The sequence below is a fragment of the Schistocerca serialis genome, chromosome 10 (genome assembly GCF_023864345.2).
Source record: "Schistocerca serialis cubense isolate TAMUIC-IGC-003099 chromosome 10, iqSchSeri2.2, whole genome shotgun sequence".
Taxonomy (NCBI): domain Eukaryota; kingdom Metazoa; phylum Arthropoda; class Insecta; order Orthoptera; family Acrididae; genus Schistocerca; species Schistocerca serialis.
Window position 1 is genome coordinate 139,206,326 of NC_064647.1, and position 27,468 is coordinate 139,233,793.

The window sequence follows — 27,468 nt, forward strand, 5'->3', positions numbered from 1 at the left end:
CACCGACAATAAAGGAACACCCGACCCCGTCATTGGTCTTCGAGCCATCTGTATAAATGAAGGTCCTATTGATGAACTTTGATCGAAGTTCAACAAAACGGGAGTGGTAGACTGAACTGGGGGTAACCTCTTTTGGGAGCGAGCTGAGGTCAAGGTGAACGCTGACCTGAGCCTGGAGCCAAGGTGGCGTGTGGCTCTCGCCCACTCGAAAGGTTGCAGGGAGTGAAAAATTAAGGTGGTGAAGGAGGCGACGAAAGCGAACTCCAGGGGGTAGCAGGGCAGAGACATACAACCCGTATTGACGGTCGAGAGAGTCGTCAAAAAAGGAGCGATAAGACGGGTGGTCGGGCATTGACAGTAGCCGGCAGGCATACCGACAAAGCAGTATATCGCGCCGGTAGGTGAGTGGCAATTCGCCAGCGTCAGCGTGAAGACTCTCTACGGGACTAGTATAAAATGCTCCAATCGCAAGTCGTAGACCCCGATGTTGTATGGAGTTGAGGCGGCGTAAGATGGATGGCCGTGCAGAGGAGTATACGAAGCTCCCATAATCCAGCTTGGAGCGGACGATCGACCGATATAGACGAAGCAGGACGGTTCGATCTCCTCCCCACGACATACCACTGAGAACACGGAGGACATTTAAAGAACGGGTACAACGGGCAGCCAAATATGACACATGTGGAGACCAGCTAAGTTTCCTGTCAAATGTAAGACCTAAAAATTTTGTTGTCTCCACGATTGGGAGAGCAATGGGACCGAGTCGTAAGGACGGTGGGAGAAACTCTTTGTAGCGCCAGAAGTTAATACAGACCGTCTTCTCGGCAGAAAAACGGAAGCCATTGGTGACACTCCAGGAGTAAAGACAGTCAAGAGAACGCTGAAGACAGCGCTCCAGGACACGTGTACGCTGCGCACTGCAATAGATGGTAAAATCGTCCACGAAGAGGGAGCCTGATACATCAGCTGGGAGGCAATCCATTATTGGATTGATCGCGATGGCGAAGAGAGCGACGCTCAAAACTGAGCCCTGTGGCACCCCATTCTCCTGGCGAAAGGTGTCTGACAGGACAGAACCCACACGTACCCTGAACTGTCGATCCATTAAAAAAGAACGAATAAAAAGAGGGAGGTGACCGCGAAGGCCCCATGTATGCATGGTGCGGAGAATGCCCGCCCTCCAACAGGTGTCGTAAGCCTTCTCCAAATCAAAGAACACAGCCGCAGTCGGGCGCTTCCGCAAGAAGTTATTCATAATGAAGGTCGACAAGGTAACCATATGGTCAACAGCAGAGCGGCGCCTACGAAATCCACATTGTACATTGGTAAGTAGGCGTCAAGACTCGAGCAGCCAAACCAATCGAGAGTTAACCATTCGCTCCATCACTTTACAGACACAGCTGGTAAGCGAGATGGGTCGATAACTGGAAGGCAAGTGCTTGTCCTTCCCCGGCTTAGGAATCGGGACAACAATAGACTCGCGCCAGCATGCGGGAACATGTCCCTCAATCCAGATGCGATTGTAAGTACGAAGAAGAAAACCGTTACCCGCAGGAGAAAGGTTCTTCAGCATCTGAATATGAATAGAATCAGGCCCTGGAGCGGAGGACCGTGATCGGCCAAGTGCGTTTTCGAGTTCCCGCATGGTGAATGGGGCATTATAACTTTCACGATTCGAGGAGCGGAAGTTAGGTGGCCTAGCCTCCTCTGCCTGTTTGCGGGGGAGGAAGGCAGGGTGGTAATGAGCGGAGCTCGAAACCTCGGCGAAAAAGCGGCCGAAGAAATTGGAGACATCCTCAGGGGCCACAAGGATGTCATTCGCGACCGTCAAGCTAGAAACTGGTGAGTGGACCTTAGTGCCAGATAGCCGGCGCAGGCCACCCCAGACAACAGAAGGAGGAGTAAAACTGTTGAAGGTGCTGGTGAAAGCAGCCCAGCTGGCTTTCTTGCTTTCTTTAATAATACGACGACACTGAGCACGTAATCGTTTATAATTGATACAATTCGCCACTGTAGGGTGGCGTTTAAAGGTGCGTAAAGCACGTCGACGAGCACGTAAAGCGTCTCTACATGCTGCAGTCCACCAGGGGACCGGTACGCGACGTGGAGAGGAAGTAGGGTGAGGGATGGAATATTCAGCAGCAGCGAGAATGACTTCCGTGAGGTGTGCGACCTGACGATCGCAGCCTGTGAAGGTTTGATCCTGAAAGGTCGCCCTGGAAGAGAAGAGCCCCCAGTCTGCCTTGGAGATGGTCCAACTAGAGGAGCACGGAGAGGGGGTATGCTGCAGGAGATGGATAACACACGGGAAGTGGTCGCTCGAATATGTATCAGAAAGTACATACCACTCAAACCGGCGTGCAAGTTGGGGAGTACATATAGAGAGGTCTAAATGGGAATAGGTGTGAGATGTGTCCGAAAGAAAAGTAGGGGCGCCAGTATTGAGGCAGACAAGGTTGAGCTGGTTGAAAAGGTCTGCTAACAGGGAGCCCCTCGGGCAGGATGCTGGAGAGCCCCAAAGGGGATGGTGGGCATTGAAGTCTCCAGTTAACAAAAATGGTGCAGGTAGCTGAGCAATAAGTTGCATCATGTCTGCCCTGGTAACGGCAGATGACGATGGAGTGTAAACGGTACAAATGGAAAATGTAAAAGTGGGGAGCGTAATGCGGATGGCAACTGCCTGCAGGCCGGTGTGCAACGTGATGGGAACATAGTAAATATCATCCCGGACCAGCAACATAACCCCTCCATGAGCCGGGATTCCTACCACAGGGGGTAGGTCAAAACGCACAGAGGTGTAGTGTGCCAAGGCAATTTGATCGCTTGGGCGTAGCTTCGTTTCCTGGAGGGCTACGACGAGCGGACGGTGCAAGCGGAGCAGCAACTTCAAGTCCTCTCGATTGGAGCGAATGCTGCGAATATTCCAGTGAATAAGTGCCATCGTAAGAAAGGGAAGGTAAAAAAAGGGGTCACCTCGAAGGCCGCGGAGGGCCTGGCTTCGAGCGAGCACTGCCGCCGCTATCAGTAGGCGGACAGTCTTCGTCCATTGGGTCTATAGGTTCATCGGCCATCTTGGGAAGATGGCCGGGAGGGGGAGCTTCCTCCGCCGGTGGACGGCCAGATGTTCGGCTACCAGCGGTGCGGCCAGGTGAAACGGATGACGGCCTGGGGCGGCAACCGCTGGGTGGCGCAGGAGAAGAAATGCGCCGTGGCGGAGAAGGAGAACTGTGCTTCCTAGGAGCCTTCTTGGAAGTACGTTTGGTGGAAGTACCGGTCGAAGGCTGGGAGGTCAAGGTACGCAGGAAGTCTGCACGGGACGGTTCCTTCTTAAAGGCCCGTGCATCTGACTTCTGGGTCTTCGTCTTGGCAGAAGCTGATGAAGGTGCTTGTGTCTGAGGGGTGACGGGAGGAAGAGGAGACGTCGACCGGGCGATCTTAGCACTGGCCGAACGGACGACTGTGGTGCTGAAGGTCAGATCGCATGTCTGGGTTGCCACCTCCCTGGTAGTCCGAGGAGAGGCGAGGACAGTACTGTATTTCCCCGCTGGGAGCAGCGTGGGCTTCCTACTAGCCAATAGCTTGCGAGCAGCCGAGGTGGACACTTTCTCTTTGACCCGAATTTCTTGTATACAGCGTTCTTCCTTATAGACAGGACAGTCGCGGGAGGATGCGGCATGGTCACCCTGACAGTTCACACAACGAGGAGACGGAGGTGGACAGTCACCCTCATGGGCATCCCTGCCGCAAGTGACCCATTTAGCCGCATTGGAACAAGACTGTCGAGTGTGATTGAAACACTGACACTGGTAACAGCGCGTAGGTGTCGGGACATAGGGGCGAACAGAAATAACCTCATAGCCCGCCTTGATGCGCGATGGCAGCTTAACACTATCGAAGGTCAAGAAAAGTGTCCGGGTCGGTACAAGGTCACTGTTGACCTTTTTCATGACCCTATGGACAGCCGTCACGCCCTGCTCAGCGAGGAAAGATTGAATCTCCTCGTCAGTCAGTCCGTCGAGGGAGCTAGTATAGACCACACCACGAGACGAATTCAAAGTGCGGTGAGCCTCCACCCGCACAGGGAACGTGTACAGGAGTGTGGCCCGAAGCAGTTTTTGTGCCTGAAAGGCGCTCTCAGTTTCTAGTAATAAGGTACCGTTACGCAACCTGGTACAAGATTTGACAGATCCGGCTATGGCATCTACACCCTTCTGGATAACGAAAGGGTTGACAGAGGAAAAATCCTTTCCGTCCTCAGATCGAGAAACGACGAGGAACTGTGGGGCAGGCGGTAGTACTTTAGTCACTGATGGCTGGTCACGTTTCCGTTTTTGGGCAGAAGTCGAGACAGATGGAGTGAAATCCATTGCGGAGGAATCCCCCATGATTGCCAGCGTCTCCGATGGCGCGCTCCTTCCTTGTGGGTACCCTCTCAGAGGGCACTCCCGCCTTAGGTGAATGTTTACACCTCAGGTCACACCTCCCGAGAACCAGACGGAGGGACCAATCGGCATGGTCAGAAGGTATCAGCTCAGGCAATCACCCCTCCCCGGGCCTGGCCTTTACCAGGGGGTACGCGCGTGCCTTACATGTCTACCCAGGGTGGGGAATTACGCGTTACCCCGTCACCGGCTACGCGTGCGAACGCGTGGGTCGGCCTTCAGGCACGCACAGGGAGGAAGGAAGAAGAGGAAAAGGAGGAGAGAAAGGGAGAGAGAGGACTGACTGTCTCAAACGCCGAGGCGGAGACCAGAGAAGGCAAGGAGAAGAAGGTAATGAGAAGGCAAGGAGAAGAAGGTAATGAGAAGGCAAGGAGAAGAAGGCGATGAGAAGGCAAGGAGAAGAAGGCAATGAGAAGGCAAGGAGAAGAAGGCAATGAGAAGGCAAGGAGAAGAAGGCAATGAGAAGGCAAGGAGAAGAAGGCACAGAAACAGTAAGGAAGACATTGAGGTGGAAAAGAGCAAAGAAAGGAACCAACCAAAGGAAGGAAGAAACGAGAAGGGAAAAAGCAAAATGACCGCAAATAGATGTCGTGGAACCGTCCGTCTCCGGACGCAGGCGCTAACGACCCCCTTGAGGGGGTGGGACTCCTTTTAGTCGCCTCTTACGACAGGCAGGAATACCTCGGGCCTATTCTAATCCCCGGACCCGCAGGGGGGGACATCGTCCCAGAACACTCACAGATAAATGTGCTGAAGTTGCTGTGCTCGCTATCATAGCTGTGAATCCTCAAATCGGCACACGTCAAATTGAACGTGAAGTTGGTGTGTCGAAATCAAGTGCACAGCGTATTCTTAAACGTCATAAATTTCATCCTTACCATGTTCATTTACACCAGAATCTTCATGGAAATGACTTCCGCAATAGGGTAACTTTTGTCGGTGGGCTCAGCAAAATCTTCTGACTAATCCAAATTTTTTTGCAGATGTTCTCTTTACCAACGAAAGAATATGCATTATTGGTCCGCAGACAATCCAAAATGGCTCCGTCAGGTAGAGCATCAACGTCCGTGGAAAGTTAATGTTTGGTGTGGGATTATTGGAGATACCATTATCGGACCTTTCTTTATAAATGGCATCAAAAATGCAGACAATACTCCAGATTTATACGACACAATCTTCCTGTTCTCTTGGGCACTGTACCTCTGAACCGGAGAATGGTCATGTGGTATCAGCATGACGGATGCCCTGCACATAACGCCTTACGAGCATGACGACTTCTGAACCGTAAGTTCCCTGGTAGGTGGATTGGACGAGGTGGCCCAGTTAGGTGGCCTGCCCGATCTCCGGACCTTACACCACTGGATTATTTTCTTTGGGAAGCAGTGAAGAATGCTGTTTACCAACATGAACCAACAACACCAGATGACATGAAGCAATGCATTATTGATGCTTGTACAGCCATCAAAGAGGAAACAGTAGCACGAAGTAGGGCATCCTTCATCCGCAGAGTGACCCTATGTATGCAAGCCAATGGGCATCACTTTGAGCATGAGATGTGAACGCTATGTTTAGTATGTAGTGCTGGTATCACAGTGGAAGTGTCTACAAAGGGCCATTTTACCCAGTGATGTTAAGAAACATTTGTTTACAACAATTTGTAATTTAACGCATTAGATAAACATAACATTGATAATTATGTGATAATAAAACTAATTGGTTAAACATGTTTACATTCATCTTCTATATCCTACCTGAACTTCCCAAATCAAAACATTTTTACCTAAACAACGGTAAAACTTTTAGTCCACTTGCTCGTTTCACTAAAACCATCAACATGAATTTTACTATTACGAGTGAATGATTAACTGTCACTTGCGCTAGATCTACAGTAAAGTAAAGTTTTAACGTTGAACGGCATTACCTTTTTAGTAACGGATTAACGATAAGCGAAGTTAACTTTATGACTAACGTTGCGGTACACAGATATGTAACAGAACCGCATTACCCCTAGCCTATGGGATAAATACCTGCTGGAATGTACGACGTTAATGCAGGATGGCAGCAGACCGTATCATTCGTTTCGGACCTCTTGATAAGTATGGGAGTGTGATTACGCATGTCAATCACATCGCGATCACGGGCAGCATGGGGTTCACGCCTGAGCCTCAGGATGTGCGCTAGAAGCGCATGTCGGGTGTTTCTAGCGTCAACTTCACGTCTTAATATCTCGGGATGTAATGGGAATATTGCGATGCAATCAATGCCATTGTGTATGTGCTTTGTCATGCTATGGATTGCTGAAGAAAAAATATAGGAGGTCCATTTAAAAAAACATAAGTTTGTGTTAAAAACACATATGCTTTCGTTTTAGAATGTTTCCAAATATGTACATTCATGGGCCCCAGCCCTACGTCGATACCGGTGAAAGTCTTTTTCCAATAGCTGTTATTGTTCCAGAGATATTTTGGATGGACAAGATGGCTGGGACACCCTGTATAAGACACTTTGTCTGTCCCACCATCATTAACAACACAAACAGAGTTTCATTCAACTGAACTGTTACAATTGTGGTGGTGGTGTCTTCATCTGATGCAGCTCTTCATAATAGTCTATCCTGCGCAAGCCTCCTCATCTCAGCACAACTGTTGTCAACTAGTTCCATTTGGACTTGCTCACTCTATTCAAGCTTTGGTCTCCCTCTACAGTTTTAACCACCAACCCCCACATGTCTTTCATTACCAAACCTATGATTCCTCAATGCATCAGGGTGTACTATCAACCACTCTTTCTTTTGGTAATTTATGCAACGAATTTCTTTTTCCCCAATCTGAGTTGAGTACCTCCTCATTAGGGTAAATGGTCAGTTGCAACTGCCCGTCAACTGAAGTTGGGAGAGCATTGCTTTGATCTGTCAGGATGGAGTATTTGAGTCTACTGAAGGTGTAAGTGGCTGCAGCAAGACAGACAGACTTTAATAAAACTCTTTACTGACACATCGTGCCGAAGTAGACACACGAGTGCCCTCGTCTAGTGGACGCAGCCTGGCATCGACAGACGACATCTTCGTGCACGGTGCAGCAGAGGCATCCAGGCCTGAAGCCCTCGTGTGTAACTAGTTGCAACGTGCTGTTGGCAATCAGCTGATGTGTAGGCAGGAGCAGCACCTTCAGCACAGCTAGTGGTGGCTCAACTAAGGCTCACAAAGTTCACTGGGGTTCTACGGACAGCCCAGTGGCACCAAATCTTGGACCCCGAGGCTGCTGCTGATCCGATACACGGGTCAGCTGGGCTTCCTCACCGAAATCTTAACTGCAGGTAGGTCATCTAGCATGCATTTCGGTGATGTCCCATACTGAGCTATTTTGCTGTCTGGTGGTGACGGCACGCACAGTCTGTTCGTGCAATGCAGTGTCGGTGTGTAGTTATGGCTGTCTTGCCACTATTGAGTGGTGGTAGGGGAGGTTACCAGGTTCTCCGTATCATCAGATACGTGCCTTTGAGATGGTGGGTGGATCAATTCTTGTGTGTTGTGATATATTCTCCACATCACGATGAGTTATTTGATCTGCATCTAATCTTTGGCATTCTCCTGTAGCACCACAATTCAAAAACTTCTATTTTCTTTTCTTCTTCTGTAAACTGTTTATCGTGCATACTTCTTTTGTGTATAAGAGTACTCTATTAATAAATGCCGGCCGGTGTGGCCGAGAGGTTCTAGGTGCTTCAGTCTGGAACCGCGCGATCTCTATGGTCGCAGATTTGAATTCTGCCTCGGGCATTGATGTGTGTGATGTCCTTAGGTTAATTAGGTTTAAGTAGTTCTAAGTCTAGGGGACTGATGACCTAAGATGTTTCTATGGTCGCAGATTTGAATTCTGCCTCGGGCATTGATGTGTGTGATGTCCTTAGGTTACTTAGGTTTAAGTAGTTCTAAGTCTAGGGGACTGATGACCTAAGATGTTAAGTCCCATAGTGCCATTTGAACCATCTTAATAAATATTTTTGCAAAGACTTCCTAACATTTAAATTTATTTTTAAAATTTTGTTTCTGTGAGGATCCACAGCCTCTAAATACTCTACAAACGAAAATATGGTGTAATGTAAACTTACTTTATTTAAATCCTGCGATGCGATTGGCTAAATTCGACCACAAGTTATTTTGAAGCATGTGTATGAAGTTATGTATTGCATATTGCAATACTTAGATTCTTTTACTCTGCACATATGAAACCAGGCATTATATTCCATAAGTACATTAGGAATGAATCTGCATTGGAAACATTACAACCTCACGTGCCACATACTGTTCACAGTTATCAATATGTGGCATGTGAGATTGTAATCTTTTCAATGTGGATTAATTCCTAATGTAATTATGGAATATGACATCTGATTTCATACGTGTAATCCAAAAGAATCTGATACTTACAATATGTAATATGTAACTTCACACATGTAGCCTGAAAAGGAGTTATGGTCACAATTAGAAAATGAGTTATGATCAAAATTAGCGAACTGTAAGATTTAAGTAAAGAATGTTTATGTTGTAGCCTATTATGGAACATGTTTTCTTTTATAATTTAAATTATGTTTTTAACAAATTCCTCTTTTTCAGAAATGTGTATCTTGTTATGGTCAGTCTGCATTTATATTCTTTCTGCTGAGGCTATTGTCACTTATTTAATACAAAAATAACAAAAAACACCTACTACTTTTAGTGTCTCATTTGCTAATCTAATTCCTTCAGCACTGCCTGATTTAATTTGACTGTATTTCATTGCCTTAGTTTTAATTTTGTTGATGTTCATATTATAAGCTCTTTTCAGGACAATATCTATTCCATTCAACTGCTCTTCCAAGACTGTCAACATCTCTGGCAGAATTACAATGTCATCAGCAAAGCTCAAAGTTTTTATTTCTTCTCCCTGATCTTTAACTCCACATACACTAAAACTTACAGCTAATGCAACTCATACTTTATGAAAGAAATGTGAACTGTGCACAGCTAAACTTGCACCTCTGTTCTCCCAGCAACAGTGCAGAACAGCCTTACTTTACTTCACATTACCAAGGATTAAAGCAATGTCGGAATCTGCCCATAGCTTCATAAACCCAACAGGTAATAGATGAGAATGCTGCTGTCTTCCTCCATAGCACAAAGTGAGGTAGTGTAGTGCTGGATGGTTTAAGTACCCATCTGACAACTTAACATTTATCTTTTTCACAGTACCTTTGCATCATCAAGCAAAGCAAATCCTGGGACTGTTTGTTTAAAAAGGCATGGCTGACTGTTCCCCAGTTCTTGTCATAACTGAGCTTGTACCAAATCTCTTCTTTTTCCATTCTTCATATACTGTGTGTCTTATGTGTAGCTTTTGCAACAGCAATACACACATCTTGAGTATAGATGTATGATATAGGTATTTTCGACTTTCAGAAGTACTTCATTCAATTAACTACAGAACTGGCCAATATGATACATTTGTGGTAAAATGGTGGTGGTGGAAGGAGAAGATATGCTGGACAGCAGGTTCCCTTCTCTACAAGTGAGAGGAAATAGTACTGGGTGGGAGAATTGCTCTCCGACATCACTGTACACCAACATTGTCACGGACTTAATCTCTGTTAACACCACCTCCCCCTCTTCTACCCTCAATGGTAGAATTTTAATATGTACTTAATTACTTTTTTGTTTTTATCTTCATACCACATACACTAATATTAGTAACAAATTGTACCCAAAACTGTATTAAAAATTGGGCAAATCAGATAAAAGAACCATCCTGTAAACGGTTGGGTTGGGTTGTTTGGGGGAAGAGACCAAACAGCAAGGTCATCGGTCTCATCGGATTAGGAAAGGATGGGGAAGGAAGTCGGCCATGCCCTTTCAAAGCCTGTAAAGGGACTTAAGCTTCATTGCAACTCAGTATCTTCATGAAACTGTTTTTTACAATGGGACAGTGAAAGGAAGCTGATAAGCTGAACACTTCGCGAGATTAATGGGTCAGAGATGTTGACATATTTAACACTGGCAGGATAAGAGATGTATCTTCTATTAAAACTGTGTAAAACAACAACCAATGCGATGAATTTCAGTACTGTTCAATGAAGTGCTATCTCTGATTTGACGTGATTTGTAGTGTGTTTAATTAATTGAGAATTATAATAAATGTCTTTAATTTACTTTAAAGTTGCTCTTAATCTCTTCTGGTGATGCAAAGTGTTTTAATGATGCGTCACAGAGACCAATTATTGATAGTGTCTCATTAAAACTCACTGTATAAAACTTGAAAAACTTTTCTGGATAGTTCTTTTGACTGGAATAATCTGTGATTGAGAATGAAATGTGCACAATACCTTCTCCAGTTCTTTATTTTATGGCCTAAATAATGTGATGTGTGCAACTCTGTGCTTACATGGATGTCAGAAAACAAGTCTAAAGGTCTGAGGTTCAGTGCTAGTCGGTCCAAAGATTTTTTTCTGACACCTTCTTCTTTCTGAAACATTTCTGCTTATTCGAGTCGTTCACAAGGCCTCCCCCAATCTTCTTCCACAGTTTACAGTCCACTATTTTCTCCCGTTTTAGTCCTCTCCATCTTGTTCAAGGTGTTTCAATTCATCTTCTACCATATTCTGCTAATTACAGAGCTCTTCTTGGTAGTCTTTCTTATCCCATTCTATTCACAAGGCCAAACCATTTCAGTCTATTTTTCTCCACAGTTTCTTTAAGGGGACTGATCTGAAGCTTGTTTCATATAGATTCATGTCTTATCCTGTTCATCTTACCGAGCATCACTTGTAGAAGCCAATGTGGTGTTCAAATCAACATAAAGTCTGATGAGAGCTTTACCTTAACAAAGCAAGTCACAGGGGAGCGTTTCCACGTTAATCGTTTGGTAGAGCATAGAATAAGTATGAAGTATGCACACAGAATCAGTTAAGAAATCTCTACAGCATCTGATCAACTATATGTTATCGAACTGAAAGGCCGAGGATTGTCATTTTCGATTGGACAGTTTGGTCAATGAAACAACCGAGCATATGAACCCTACTTTACCCTCACGTATCCTATCCTCACCTCCTCTGTCCAAAACTCTTACTTACCCCTACATGTTCCCATCTCTCACTTTTCAGCTTCACTTCGCTGCTTCTCTTATGAGACACTCGTTTCCTCTTCAACCTATCTCTCATCACTGACCAGTATCCTCCTTACCCCGTACCTTTTTAACCCCTCTACTTGCCACACAACTTTCTTCTCGCCACACTCCTATAGCCTGAACTGGCAGTGTACATACAGCCACAGATGTCAGCATTTTGATGCCTGTGTTGTTGTGTGTGTACTTATATTAAGTGCCAGGAATCACTCACCTACAGGTGAATGGCTGCCTTTTCTCACTACTGTTTATTGTTTCCATTCTGAAACGCCTGTTATCTACATAAAAGTAATCCGCCTCATATATAATACACATGTGTCAGTGCAGTTTCCAATCTTGGAAGCTCTTCTGGAACTCATTTTTCAATATGATAATCAGGTCTTTCTGCGATTCTGTTTTTATGTCATCAATGGTGGCAAAATGGTACCCTTGCACGGTTCTCCTCAGCCTCAGGAATAGAAGATGGCTTGTAACTTTCAGATAGTATCCTCTCTTGACTGTACGACGGTAAGGTAGGAACTCATTATGCACTATCTGACTGTAATAAAAGAAAACAGTGATAAAAACCTTTACACTTGATGAAACTTGAATGTTTTTCAGTCTTGGCTCTTCAGGCAGTTTCCACTGGGACAGCTGAGCCTCAGTTTCAAAATTATATCCTTATACCCATATTTCGTCATCACCTGTTATAACTTTCTTTTGAAGTTCTGAATCATTGTCAACTTCACTCAGCAACTTCTGAGCAATATCTTCATGTTGTTGTTTTAGGTAAAAATCCAACAATTTCAGAACAAACTTTGCTGCTACATATCCCAAAAAATTGCTTGGCATCAGCCAAAGGATATGTCGACATCATCGGCAAACTCTGATGACAACTCGGCGATTTTCCAGAACCATTTTCTTTACGTCTTGCACATTGTTGTCAGTAATTGACGTGCTAAGGCATTAAGGGTGGTCATCAACTTCGACATTTTCTTGACCCTCTTTGAAAAATTTATACCACTTGTAAACTCTTGTCTTACTCAAAGTAGATTTGACAAAAGCCACATTCAACATTTTAAATGCGGCGATGCGCTTTATTTAATTTTTAAAGCAAAATTTAATACAAATTCTTTGATCCATCTTTTTCAGCAATAAAAATTCGCTGAGCACTTGAAAACACATATAGCCTTTCAGACTGTCAACAATAAACTATACTCAAAACAGCTGAAAATTAAAGCATGTATCAGGAACATGTGTACCAACAAGATAAAAGAACTGAAAATTGAGTTTATAAAGCCTGTGGAACTAAAAATGTCCCATTACTTTTTGATCACATCTTGTACGACTGGCATCTCGTCTCTCCAGCTTTTATTTCCAGTTGACGAGTCCTGATGCTGCTGCCACTTCTTTATTTGAGCAGCTCCTCATTTAGCCTCATGAGATTGAGTGAACCACATTTCCAGAACTTCGTACCTCTGAAGAAATCTGAGGAGGTATCAGGAATCGAACACAGGTCCTACTCCACCACAGGCAGCAATGCTAACAATTTGGCTAGGGAGGCCGTCTATTATCTACATTTACGTAAATACTCTGCCAGTCACTTGCATTTTGTGTCACTGCATTCTTTTTTGTCCCACTTGCAAATGGAGAGAAGGAAGAAGGAAAGCCCATATATCTGCATGCACAAAGTTAGGAAAACTCCAAAAGTCTACAAATGTATCACAGCTGTTGTGAGGAAAACTGCCTGTCTATTAATTACTTTGGTTTTATTTGTTGACTGTGTGTTCTCTGGATCCATATTTGAATGAGCTCACCCTGGATGTGGAGCGTGTCAACATAGATTTATGACAAATGTCTCGAACATCATAACTTGAGGCTTGAGCATTGAAAATTGCTTTATTTCAGGCATATCTGCTAACATAATGTAGGCTGTCTCTAAACAATTAAAATATTTGTTTTTCATTCAGTTTCACTAAAAATTATGCCCTCAAATAGGAAACTCAACACAATATTATTTACGTCTCTATTTCTTCACTTTCAACCCATTCCACTGCTAGTTCCTGAAACATTTCATAATGGCTTTTCAGTTTCCCAAGAGTTGCATTCTAAGTAATTGTGGCAACTAGTTGTATCTATCAACTAATCAATACTGGGACAAATTACATCCAGAAATTATGACAAACACAAGTGAAAACTTTACTTACCTTGTTGCCTCATCTAGCACCAAGATTCGAGGATTCTGAAACAGAAAAGGAAAAGGAAAATTTAGCAGGGTCAATCATGCACTTGTCAAATAGCACATCTCATTTAGAGGAATGAAACTCTATTAATGTATGGAATGAGTTTACATTTTGAGGATCTGTTAAAAATGGTTGGAATTACTACCGACTGTATAAGCTTTTTATAGGAGGAGCAAGGAGGGATTAAAGACAAGACAAGACAGGAAGATTAACTTTATTATTTGGGGTAGCATCATGATTAGTTTGCAGCACAATGAGAACTACATGGACTGAGGGTAACTCAGTGTAAGAGGGGAATGTAATAAATAAAAACAACTCACACTAAACAGGCTACCATACACAGAATGAAAGCAGACACAGAGGGGAAGAAAACCCACCATGAATAAATTAGCAAATAAGTAAAGTATACTAATATCCTCTTGACTTCACAACAGGTGGGTCCCCTCTTAACTTGGGTTTAAATGACTTGTCCTTCTCTGCCAATCTCCCAAAACCTATCCCTCTTTCCTTCCTCTGGAAGGTAGGGTTTTTTAAAAAAATGTGTATATTGGCATTACTAGCATTTCCCTTCCTGAGGACAAGCACTGAGGAAATGCAACATGAAACAATGAACGGCACGAGCATACCTAAGCTATCACAGCAGAGAACAACTTTCCCAGACCCTGGAAGAAGAAGGTGAGAATGTTGACACAGAAGGCAATATATTAATAGCTTGAGCTCAAGTTAGTCCACAACAATTGACAACATTTCTTCTGTCACTATAATCAGTGGGAGGTATTGGATATTGTGCCAAAAAAACACAGATGATTCATAAATAGATTGCTAGAAAAGCATTGTCATTATATTACTAAATAATGATGTATGTCGAAAAATATGAAAACTAATAAATAGCTGACATTTTACACTTACTAACTGCAGACTAGGACAATAGGTAGAAGCAAACAAAGATTAAATGAGGGAGTGGCAAGATGAGTAAAGAAAAGCTAGGATTTGTTGAGTTAGAGAAGTACTTAATAAAGTAAGGAGCAGCACAATGTCTGAAATGCTGTGGAGAATAGGAATGAAGTACAAAAGTAGATGAAAAAATCTATGAAACCGACAGAGAATAACAAAAGTGAAAGAGCAATAAGGAAATGTTTGCTACCTAGTGAACATATCATAATTTTATAGAATACTGGATCGAGGAAACTTTAACAGCTAGAACTTAGCATGCCATTTTAATGGGGAGAAATCACTGGATGTGAAAGTTGCTTTGGGTGTACTTAAGGAAATGTTAGACGGCTGTTAATGCTCTCAGTTTGAACAGCTGAGTGGATAACGTTGGATGCTCTGCGAAGTATAGAATGCTGTAGATGTATACATGGTGTATGTACATCTACATCTACATCCATACTCCGCAAGCCACCTGACGGTGTGTGGCGGAGGGTACATTGACTACCTCTATCGGTTCTCCCTTCTATTCCAGTCTTGTATTGTTCGTGGAAAGAAGGATTGTCAGTATGCCTATGTGTGGGCTCTAATCTCTCTGATTTTATCCTCATTGTCTCTTCGCGAGATATATGTAGGAGGGAGCAATATACTGCTTGACTCCTCAGTGAAGGTATGTTCTCGAAACTTCAACAAACGCCCGTACCGAGCTACTGAGCGACTCTCCTGCAGTCTTCCACTGGAGTTTATCTATCATCTCCATAACGCTTTCGCGATTACTGAACGATCCTGTAACAAAGCGCGCTGCTCTCCGTTGGATCTTCTATATCTCTTCTATCAATCCTATCTGGTACGGACCCCACACTGCTGAGCGGTATTCAAGCAGTGGGCGAACAAGCATACTGTAACCTACTTCCTTTGTTTTCGGATTGCATTTCCTTAGGATTCTTCCAATGAATCTCAGTCTGGCATCTGCTTTACCGACGATCAACTTTATATGATCATTCCATTTTAAATCACTCCTAACGCTTACTCCCAGATAATTTATGGAATCAACTGCTTACAGTTGCTGACCTGCTATATTGTAGCTAAATGATAAGGGATTTTTCTTTCTATGTATTCGCAGCACATTATACTTGTCTACATTGAGACTCAATTGCCATTCCCTGCACCATGCGTCAACTCGCTGCAGATCCTCCTGCATTTCAGTACAATCTTCCATTGTTACAACCTCTCGATATACCACAGCATCATCCGCAAAAAGCCTCAGTGAACTTCCGATGTCATCCATATGGTCATTTATGTATATTGTGAATAGCAATGGTCCTACGACACTCCCCTGCGGCACACCTGAAATCACTCTTACTTCGGAAGACTTCTCTCCATTCAGAATGACACGCTGCGTTCTGTTATCTAGGAACTCTTCAATCCAATCACACAATTGGTCTGATAGTCCATATTCTCTTACTTTGTTCATTAACGACTGTGGGGAACTGTATCGAACGCCTTGTGGAAATCAAGAAACACGGCATCTACCTGGGAACCCGTGTCTATGGCCCTCTGAGTCTCGTGGACGAATAGCGCGAGCTGGGTTTCACACGATTGTCTTTTTCGAAACCCATGCTGATTCCTACAGAGTAGATTTCTAGTCTCCAGAAAAGTCATTATACTCGAACATAATACGTGTTCCAAAATTCTACAACTGATCGATGTTAGAGATATAGGTCTATAGTTCTGCACATCTGTTTGTCGTCCCTTCTTGAAAACGAGGATGACCTGTGCCCCTTTTCCAATCCTTTGGAATGCTAAGCTGTTCTAGAGACCTACAGTACACCGCTACAAGAAGGGGCAAGTTCCTTCGCGTACTCTGTGTAAAATCGAACTGGTATCCCATCAGGTCCAGCGGCCTTTCCTCTTTTGAGCGATTTTAATTGTTTCTCTATTCCTCTGTCGTCTATTTCAATATCTACCATTTTGTCATCTGTGCGACAATCTAGAGAAGGAACTACAGTGCAGCCTTCCTCTGTGAAACAGCTTTGGAAAAAGACATTTAGTATTTCGGCCTTTAGTCTGTCATCCTCTGTTTCAGTACCATTTTGGACACAGAGTGTCTGGACATTTTGTTTTGATCCACCTACTGCTTTGATGTAAGACCAAAATTTCTTAGGATTTTCTGCCAAGTCAGTACATAGAACTTTACTGTCAAATTCATTGAACGCCTCTCACATAGCCCTCCTCACACTACATTTCGCTTCGGGTAATTTTCGTTTGTCTGCAAGGCTTTGGCTTTGTTTATATTTGCTGTGAAGTTCCCTTTGCTTCCACAGCAGTTTTCTAACTCTGCTGTTGTACCACAGTGGCTCTTTTCCATCTCTTACAATCTTGCTTGGCACATACTCATCTAACACATATTGTACGATGGTTTTGAACTTTGTCCACTGATCCTCAACACTATCTGTACTTGAGACAAAACTTTTGTGTTGGGCCATTAGGTACTCTGAAATCTGCTTTCTGTCACTTTTGCTAAACAGAAAAATCTTCCTACCTTTCTTAATATTTCTATTTACGGCTGAAATCATCAATGCAGTAACCGCTTTATGATCGCTGATTCTCTGTTCTACATGAACTGTTTCAAATAGTTTGGGTCTGTTTGTCAGCAGAAGGTCTAATAAGTTATCGCCACGAGTCAGTTCTCTGTTTAACTGCTCAACGTAGTTTTCAGATAAAGCACTTAAAAAAATTTCACTGGATTCTTTGTCCCTGCCACCCGTTATAAACGTTTGGGTCTCCCTGTCTATATCCGGCAAATTAAAATCTCCACCCAGAACTATAACATGGTGGGGAAATCTACTCGAAATATTTTCCAAATTATCCTTCAGGTGCTCAGCCACAACAGCTGCTGAGCCAGGGGGCCTATAGAGACATCCAATTACCATGTCTGAGCCTGCTTTAACTGTGACCTTAACCCAAATTATTTCACATTTCGGATCTCCATCAGTTTCCTTCGATACTATTGCACTTCTTATTGCTATAAATACACCTCCTCCTTCACTGTCCAACCTGTCTCTGCAGTATACATTCCAATCTGAGTTTAGAAGTTCATTACCGTTTACATCTGGTTTCAGCCAACTTTCTGTCCCTAGTAGTATGTGGGCATTGTGACCGTTTATTAATGAGAGCAGTTCTGGGACCTTCCTATAGACGCTCCTGCAGTTTACTATTAGCAGATTAATATTGTTATTCCCTGTTGCATTTTGCCTACTCCTACCTTGCCGCGTCTCAGGGGGCGTCTTGTCGGGCCTAGGCAGAGAATTCTCTAACCTAAAAAACCCACATGTGCACTCCACACGTACTCCGCTGCCCTTGTAGCTGCTTCCTGCATGTAGTGCATGCCTAACCTATTCAGGGGGACCTACATTTCTCCACCCGATAGCGGAAGTCGATACACGGGGGGGAAAAAAAGAAGAAGAAGAAGAAGAAGAAGAAGAAGAAATCCAGACTTTTCCCTGCTTTCTCCATTAAAAATGCACTTTTTTGGATAAAAATGCAATTTCACACAGGTGAAGATACACCATAACCCAGGTGGAAATACATTTCCATGTTAAATGACAATATACTTTTCCTTGGAGCTGTAAAACTTGTAAGCCCTTTGAATGGTGAAGGTTTTATACATTGGTATAGATCTTCCTGGCACTTTAGGAAATGAAATCCAGCAAAAAACAACAAGTTTTGAAAAGATCTTTGGTGCACGGCAGCATGTACACTGCATATTTTCAAATTACAAATGTATAAACATGGAAGTCAAATATATCACGGTAGCTTCCAAAGCAATGAAATCAAGAATGTGCTGCACAATGTGCTTTTGTCAGCCAATCATAGCTCATGTCACATGATCTCACCAGCCAACAATAACAGATATTCATAGCATATGATGCATGGTTAGTCAGCCAATAGCAATAGCTACTTAAGTAGCATGAACACACAAATCGAAAAGTTAATGGTTTAAATTAATGTACAGACAGCTAAACTTTCATACATAATACTGCTTGTCCAAATTGGCAGGATCCTAAGAGTACAGCTTAAATTGCAGTAGCTGAATATTTATGACAAGGACGATTCCAAATTTCAGTGCCCTTTGCCAAACATTGCATGTGTTAGCTGGCTGAAGGATAATTATTAGTTTTGCTATCATTTTTGGTTGCAATCCTTGAAAGGACTAAAATAAAAAATGAAAACCCAACCTTGAAGCTTGGTCTTTTTAGTGTGTGTTACTCTTTAAGATATACCAAACATAAATGTGTCAGTAAAATTTTAAATAATGGCATAAATGGCTGGTCTTCTGAGACTGAAATTTTTTTTAAGTGGCTGGTCCTCAAACTGTTAAATTTCGAATGAGAGTCTAATGCTCTGTGATTTCAGAAATCTATCACACATTATCAAACTTAACATAATTCATCTTGCGTAAAAAGAAATTTACTTTGGAAGTAACACTTCTCAAATCACCGTTCGCAATATTTTCCTGCAAGGTGTTAGAAAAATGAAAAGTTGTCATGTCACATTCATTGAAAGCAGCTTGTTGTTATTAAGTGTTGCATAGTCTTCATCCTAAAGCCTTTGACACATTTTGCTGCTGGCAAACGCTTGTGTGTGCACTGTGTTTTGTATTGTAAATGGTGCATTTTCTTTGCAACTAAGTTTTATTTTGGTATTATTCTCTTATTTATATTTTATTGCTGCAGAATTATTCTGCAGTAGTAGGCTGAAGTAAAATTATTTGTTACAGTATTAGTTCTTATTAGACCAAAATTTAACTGAAAACTAAAATAATGAAAAAATTCCACAATTCTAAAAATTCCCAGGTTTTCCCCAGACTTACCAGTTGTACCAGGGTATATTCAACTCAAGTGTACTACTGGTACCAGCTGCTCATGTGACAGTCCAATGCTGGCATAAGTCATGGCAGTGTCTGCCAATTCAGTTCAGTTCTTTCAACATCTCTGTGACACTCTCCTGTGGGTCAGACAAACCTGTGACTATTCGTGCTGCCCTTCTCTGTGTACATACCATCTAAGAGAGACACAAAACTATCCCATGAAAGCCTAGTTCGAAAGCTTCTAAAACCGATTTTAAGAGATGATTTTAGTAATATAGTACAACTTCCTACATATTGCTCCCACAGGGATCATGAAAACAAGGATTACAACTAAAGTGTGCACACAGGTGTTGACAGTCATTCTTCTTGTGCTCCATAAGTGAATGGGATGGGAAATAGCTCTAATAATTGACAGAAGTTGAAGTATCCTCTGCCATGCACTTCACAATAGTATTTGCAGCACTGATACAGATGTAAGTGTGCCAGTTACTTGTCTAGAATTAGCATAATAAGATGGGTTGATGTGGAGACGTGAAAGAATGGCTGTAAGGATCTATCGTGTTAGGACAGTTTCAAATCTGAGAGGAATTACTGCTATCAGTGAATGCAGGGTGATCCTGATCAGCTTCTGAGTCAACACTGCAAAAGAAACAGTATGTCCTGAATTGGCCTCACATGATGAAAACTGAACAGTTGCTGACTTGATGCATATAATGTGGTCCAACGAGTTGACTTCTTTTCAAAAGATGCTAGGTGTCAGCTACCCAAACAGCCAAATGAGATGTTGAATCCGATGATGTGGTATGGCATATTTCCACCCAGAACCAATTTTCTGATTTTTCGGGGGCAATGTTTATACATTGACATGGGCCCACTTATTCAGCTTATCATTAACAGGAACCCTTTTTCTTCTTCAATATTCTCAGAGACCAAATGTTGCCCTTCTTCTAGTCTTTGAGGTGAGTAAGCTACAGGCACTTCCGTCTTCGGGTTCACAGGGCTGCACACATACATTCCCAGTTCGATGAACGCTCGAGCCCCCTAATGCACCTCGACTGATCTGTGAAATCATTGGATCTTAATCCCATGGAAAATGTCTGAGACTGTTTGGAACAAAAGGCAAAACATAGCCATTGACATCTCAACAATGTAGGCTGAAGAGCCAAAGAAACAGGTACACCTGCCTAATGTTGTGTAGGGTCCCTGTGAGCACGCAGAAGTGCCGCAACAAGACATGGCATGGACTCAACTAATGTCTGAATTAGTGCTGGAGGAAACTGATACATGAATCCTGCAGGGTAGTCCACAAATCCTTACAAGTATGATGGGTGGAGATCTCTTCTGAAAAGCACGTTGCAAGGCATCCCAGATATGCTCAATAATGTATATGTCTGGAGAGTCTGGTGGCCAGCAGACGAGTTTAAACTCAGAATAATGTTCCTAGAGCCACTTGTGGCAATTCTGGATGTGTGTGGTGTCACACTGTCTAGCTGGAATTGCTCAAGTCCACCGGAATGCACAATGGACATGAATGGCTGAATGTGATCAGACAGAATGCTTACAAATGCATCACCTGTCAGTCATATCTAGACATATCAGGGGTCCCGTGCCCCCCACCATTACAGCTTGAACAGTTTCCTGCTGATATGCAGGGTCCATGGATTCACGAGGTTGTCTCCATACCCGTACACGTCCATCCACTCGATAAATTTGAAATGAGACTCATCCGACCAGGCAACATGTTTCCAGTCATTAACAGCACAATCTTGGTGTTGATGTGCTCGGGGGAGGTGTAGATCTTTATGTCGTGGAGTCATCAAGGGTATACAAGAGGGCCTTCGGCTCCGAAAGCCCATATCGATGATGTTTTGTTGAATGGTTTGCACACTGACTCTTGCTGATGGTCCTGCATTGAAATCTGCAGCAATCTGCGGAAGGGCTGCACTGCTGTCACTTTGAACGATTCTCTTCAGTCGTCATTGGTCCTGTTCTTGCAGGATCTTTTTCCAGCTGCAGCAACATCAAAGATTTAATGTTTTACCACATTCCTGATTTTCACAGTACACTTGTGAAATGGTCGTACAGCAAAATCCCCACTTCATCACTACCTCGGAGGTGCTGTGTCCCATCACTTGTGTGCCGAGCTTAACATTATGTTCAAACTCATGTAAATCTTGATAACCTGCCATTGTAGCAACAGTTACCAATTTAACAACTACACCAGACACTTGCTTTCTTATACAGGCACTGCCAACCACAGTGCTAGATTCTGCCTGTTTATATATCTCTGAATACGCATGTCTGTACCAGTTCCTTTGACGCTTCAGTGTAGTAAGTGTATGGGATTAAATCATCAATTAATGGGCTCATCTGAATATGGCATACCTTCCTTGCCAAATTGAGTTCATTCACAAGGTTGGTTGGGAGTTAAGGGTCATCCCCAAGGCTAGAGGTGGTGTTACATGGTATTATTGTGTGTCTCTTGTGTGCGACACGACTATCTGCCAAGGTATCGACAGGTAATTACACTAGCCCTGGAAAGAGGATTAGACAGACTGGAATTTTCAAACCAAGCAACTTGTGATGTTTGGTATAAGAGGTATTGTCAGACAGGAAGAATAGGAGGCAGCAAAAATTAGTAAAAAAGCTGACTACTCACAAGAAACATCTAAGTAACAACTTTAAATATGCTTCATGAAACACAGAAGAGAAAATCTACCTTGATGAGTGCGCGGGCAATAGCCACACGCTGCTTCTGTCCGCCCGAGAGAGCCACTCCACGCTCCCCAACTGGTGTGTCGAAGCCTTCGGGCAGCTGCTTCTGGATGAAGGTGAGTGCATTGGCTTCCTGGGCAGCCCACTTCAACTGGTCCTCCGTCACTGAAGCAGGGTCATTTGCACCGTACAGGATGTTCTCCCTGACACTGCACGAGAATAGGACTGGTTCCTGAAATAGGCATCGAAATTCAGGTGCTAGAGCCACACTGCCCTGTCTCGTACTTAGGCGTATTCTTCACAGACATTAATATTAAATTAAATTGGTGAAAATGAATGAAGAATCTTCATTGGTCATTGATCATTTTGCAATGAAATGGGCTTTGTCAATGACACAGATCATAATAATTAGGGACCTGAAAATTCACATTTGCAATAAATGTGAACATGGATTCAAAACCTACCTACAAATGCAAAATTACCTAATAAATGCTATTTCACAGCAAATTGCATAAAGGTGAACTATTTTATCAGAAATAATTTGCAATATCTTTCTTCTGCAGACAAATGCGAAACTGTAACCAATTTTCGGTTACTGGTATTGCATCCTGGTGAAGTCCAAGTGTGAATAAAAATGTGCATAAGAATGTATTTTCAAAATAAAGAATATACCTATGAATGAATTCAATGACTTATCAGTGCACTTTTAACCCTTTCAGACCTGGATTTTTTCTGGAGGCAGGAAAACGTTCCTTTATGCTCAACATGATTTTTTTATGCATGATTTATATAAGTATGTGCACCGGTTTTCAATACATGCTTTGAACATTTGGCTCCTTTTTATGGACTAACATTAATAAATATATTTATAATTCAATAATTACCATGCAAAATAACACTGATAATATTCAATTATACAGTGGAGTATAACGAACCAACAACTTCAGTTAATTCTGGCAGGTACATGCTGCTGCACACTGCTACATTCACTTGTTGATATTTTTACAGTGACGCCTGCTATAGAGGGGAGCAATTGTGCATTATGAGAGGATTTATGAGTCATATATACAAGGGGCATTTGAAAAGTCCGTGCGAAGTTGGAGAGATGGCACCACCGGCACGTATCGAGGTCATGTTTAGTTAGTAGCATCTTTGGAAAGAACACACACCAAGTTTCAGCCATATTGGTCTGTTTCTTTGTGTTTCAAAGTCGTGTTAATCAAGGAAGTCGAGTGATTGTCAAAAGGTGGACGAAAAAGAATTTCGTGTGGTGATCAAACATTACTTTATGAAAGGAAAAACGCCTCAGTAGACTAAAGAGAAGTTTGATAAACATTACGGTGACTCTGCACCTTTGATTAGAACAGTTTACAAGTGGTTTCAAAATTTTCAGAGTGGCCATATTGGCACAAGTGATGCTGAATGTTCTGGATGCCCTGTGGACATTAAGACTCCAGAAATCATTGATAAAATCTATGATATGGTGCTGAATGACAGAAGAGTTAAGGTGCACGAGATTGCTAGTGCTGTGGGCATCTCGAATGAATGGGTACATAATATTTTGCATAAACATTTGGACATGAGAGGGCTATCGGCAAGATGGGTTCTGCGATTGCTCACGCTTGACCAAAAATGGAATCGTGTGAAGTGTTGCAAGGATGGTTTGCAGCTGTTCAGGAAGAACCTGCATGACTTTAAGTGTCGTTTCATCACTGTGGATGAAACATGGATACATTACTATACTCCAGAGATGAAAGAACAATCTAAACAATGGGTTACCAAGGCAGAATCTGCACCAAAAAAAGGCGAAGACCATTCCTTCGGCTGGAAAGGTTATGGTGACTGTCTTTTGGGATTCGCAAGGAATAATCGTCATCGACTATCTTGAAAAGGGTAAAACTATTACAAGTGCATATTATTCATTATTATTGGATCGAGCTGCAAGAAAAACACCAGCAATTGGATCGCAAAAAAATCCTTTTCCATCGCGATAACATACCAGCACACAACTCAGTAGTTGTGGTCGCAAAATTAATGGAAATAGGATTCCAACTCATTTCACATCCTCCCTATTCTCCAGACTTGGCTCCCTCGGACTGCTACTTGTTCCCCAATTTGAAGAAATGACTGGCAGGACAAAGATTTTATTCAAATGAGGAGATGACTGCAGCAACTAATAGCTATTTTGCAGACTGCACAATTCCTATTATTCGTAAGGGATCAACAAATCAGAACAGCATTGGACGAAGTGTAAGTCTAAAAGGAGACTATGTCAAAAAATAAAAAAAGGTTTACTCCAAACACAGAAGCAGCTTTTATTTTTGCACAGACTTTTCGAACGCCCCTCGTATGTATGGTACATGATGTTTCAGCCGAGGAAAAATATTTCTGTTGCAGCTAATACGCACTAAATACAAATGTACACAATTGTAGTCAGAGCATCTAAAAGGTGTAAGATATGCTCTGTGATGCACAACATTTGAATGATCTCTATTACATACAAATCTGCGTATGCCAACACAGCTGCGGGACCTAGTAGCTTAGAACAAATAAAGACGTATGTTTGGCTGCTTGATAAACTTGGTATTGTGGACACACTAATGTGGCAGCTTTAGCTGGGGAGGTTGTTTGAATTCAAGTAATTGTGCAGTACCAGTTACCAAATATTTTGTGACTCTGCTTTGCTTTGAGTTTCGTGTTGCTTGTTGTTCCTTTTTTTGTTTTGAAATGAGTCAAGAGACAATCCTGGTACATCACAAGGTGAATGGATAGATGATCCCTATGACCACATCACAGTTAGAACACAGGTGTCAACTGGTTGCCCTGAGAGAGGGAGGTGGAGCTTGTTCCTCTACTCTGTTCCACTCCTGTCCCCACAGACGGTCTACATTGTCATTTGTTTATACTCTGAACTGACTTCCATATTAATGTGCCCATACTAGCGACTATAAAACAAAAACTAGTCAGCGTGTTTCGACCAAACAGAGTGTCTTCCCCTAAAGGGCAAATATAATTATTTTCGGTTCCATTTCTACTCTCAGTAAACCACTCATTTTATCTTCAGCACTGTCAAGTATGGGACACACACCTACAAACACTGACAAATGGACTCTGCAATATGCTTATCAGGGCTTATACATTACAGATTCGAGATCAATGTTCTGCAGATTTTTAATTATCAAATAGGATGGGAAAGAAAGATAACATTGTGAATCACTTTAAATCAGAGTAACCTTTTAAATTAGTATGTCTTATCATTTACAAAAGATGGAGAAAAATTGGCACTAATTTCGCTTAAGATGGATGCTACATTTTCAAGTACATAACAATTATGTAAGCAAGTATCACTGTATGAATTGATGCAAGTACACTTTCATTACCTGACTGACAGTGCCTATATGAGAACGCAGCCACTGAGGATCCAGGTGGCGGGTGTCCTCGCCGTCGAGCAGAATGCATCCGCCATCGGGGTCATATAGCCGTAACAACAGTGAAGCGATTGTGCTCTTGCCCGAGCCACTCGCCCCGACCAGTGCTGTGATCTGGCCGGCGGGCACTTTCAGGCTGAGCCCCCGGAACACGCCGGGACTCTCTCGACGCACGGGGTAGCAGAAATGGACATCCTGGAACACGATATTCCCGACTGGGGCTGCCGCAGGAGTCAGACCACCTGAAATGAGATACTCTTGTCGCGAAACAATCATGAAGCTCACTACTTACATCACTGTTCACTTAACAATAAAGTCCTCCTATAATGCCACATCGAGCAGACACAATTATCTGTTTCCACTTTTATCCAAGCATGTTTAGGTTCTTGTTGGCCTGTCATCAGTGGGTTTGTTTTATTTACTGTGAAGAGTATGTTACACTGAGAAGCAAACATATGTAGGTCGGACCACGGTTGTCATTTTAACTGTAACAGGGTGTATATGCGGAAAGGGGGGGGGGAGCATATATATATATATATATCAATATAATGGAAGGAAACATTCCACGTGGGAAAAATTATATATATATATATAAAAAACAAAGATGAGGTGACTTACCGAACAAAAGCGCTGGCAGGTCGATAGACACACAAACAAACACAAACATACACACAAAATTCAAGCTTTCGCAACAAACTGTTGCCTCATCAGGAAAGAGGGAAGGAGAGGGGAAGACGAAAGGAAGTGGGTTTTAAGGGAGAGGGTAAGGAGTCATTCCAATCCCGGGAGCGGAAAGACTTACCTTAGGGGGAAAAAAGGACAGGTATACACTCGCACACACGCACATATCCATCCACACATACAGACACAAGCAGACATATTTAAAGACAAAGAGTTTTGGCAGAGATGTCAGTCGAGGCAGAAGTGTAGAGGCAAAGAAGTTGTTGAAAGACAGGTGAGGTATGAGTGGCGGCAACTTGAAATTAGCGGAGATTGAGGCCTGGCGGATGACGAGATCATTCCAGATCTCCAGTTTCTTTCCGGTTCACCTTTATCTCTCCCCATATATTTTTATTTTCATTTTCATTTCACTTCATGTTACACTTTCCACCTTCTAATACCATGTCACCCTCACAACACCCCCACAATGACCCCATTAACTTTTATTTACATTCCCTCCGCAAACATGCCTTCGCCCTAGCCAGATTACGCTCGCATATTTTATTTTCTCAGGCTTGTCTGACATTTGGCATTACCCCCAAAGGCCTCACACTCAAAGTTCCCATCTCTGGCTGCAACCCTTCCTTCCATCAGTCCCTATACCAGTTCCAAACTGAACAATCCATTGCCCTCACCCACCTAATCCTTCACCTACACATCAACTCAGCCAATGAACACACCCGTCAACTCCTATCCTTAATAAAAGTCCTTAATCTTTCCTCACCCACATCCACACCGGCTGTTCAGAGCATCCTCCTACAGGCCAACCGTAAATTAGAACAGCATGCCACCCTCCACCTCAAAAAACTATCCAATCTCCTGGTTTCCCACCTCCGGAAAGGCAACTCACTCACCCTTCACAACCTTTCCAGCAAACCTCAACCTCCTCTCATTGCACACAAACCCAGTCTCTCCCATCTACTCAATCTCCCACTTCCAGCTCCACTCCCTCCAAAACCTCAAAATTCCGATCAACACAATCTGGAA

General features: G+C 42.9%; 1 protein-coding gene across 1 annotated transcript in view; it reads right to left on the reverse strand.

Annotated features, from left to right (window-relative positions):
• LOC126424535 (ATP-binding cassette sub-family B member 10, mitochondrial-like) overlaps positions 1 to 27,468 on the reverse strand; it is a 123,649-nt gene that overhangs the window by 14,792 nt on the left and 81,389 nt on the right. Inside the window, exons 7-9 of the mRNA XM_050087273.1 lie at positions 25,714 to 26,003; positions 22,338 to 22,565; positions 13,783 to 13,817 (exon numbers count right to left, since the gene is read on the reverse strand). Of these exons, the coding sequence (XP_049943230.1) occupies positions 13,783 to 13,817; positions 22,338 to 22,565; positions 25,714 to 26,003 (553 nt within the window). The remainder of the gene's footprint in view (positions 1 to 13,782; positions 13,818 to 22,337; positions 22,566 to 25,713; positions 26,004 to 27,468) is intronic.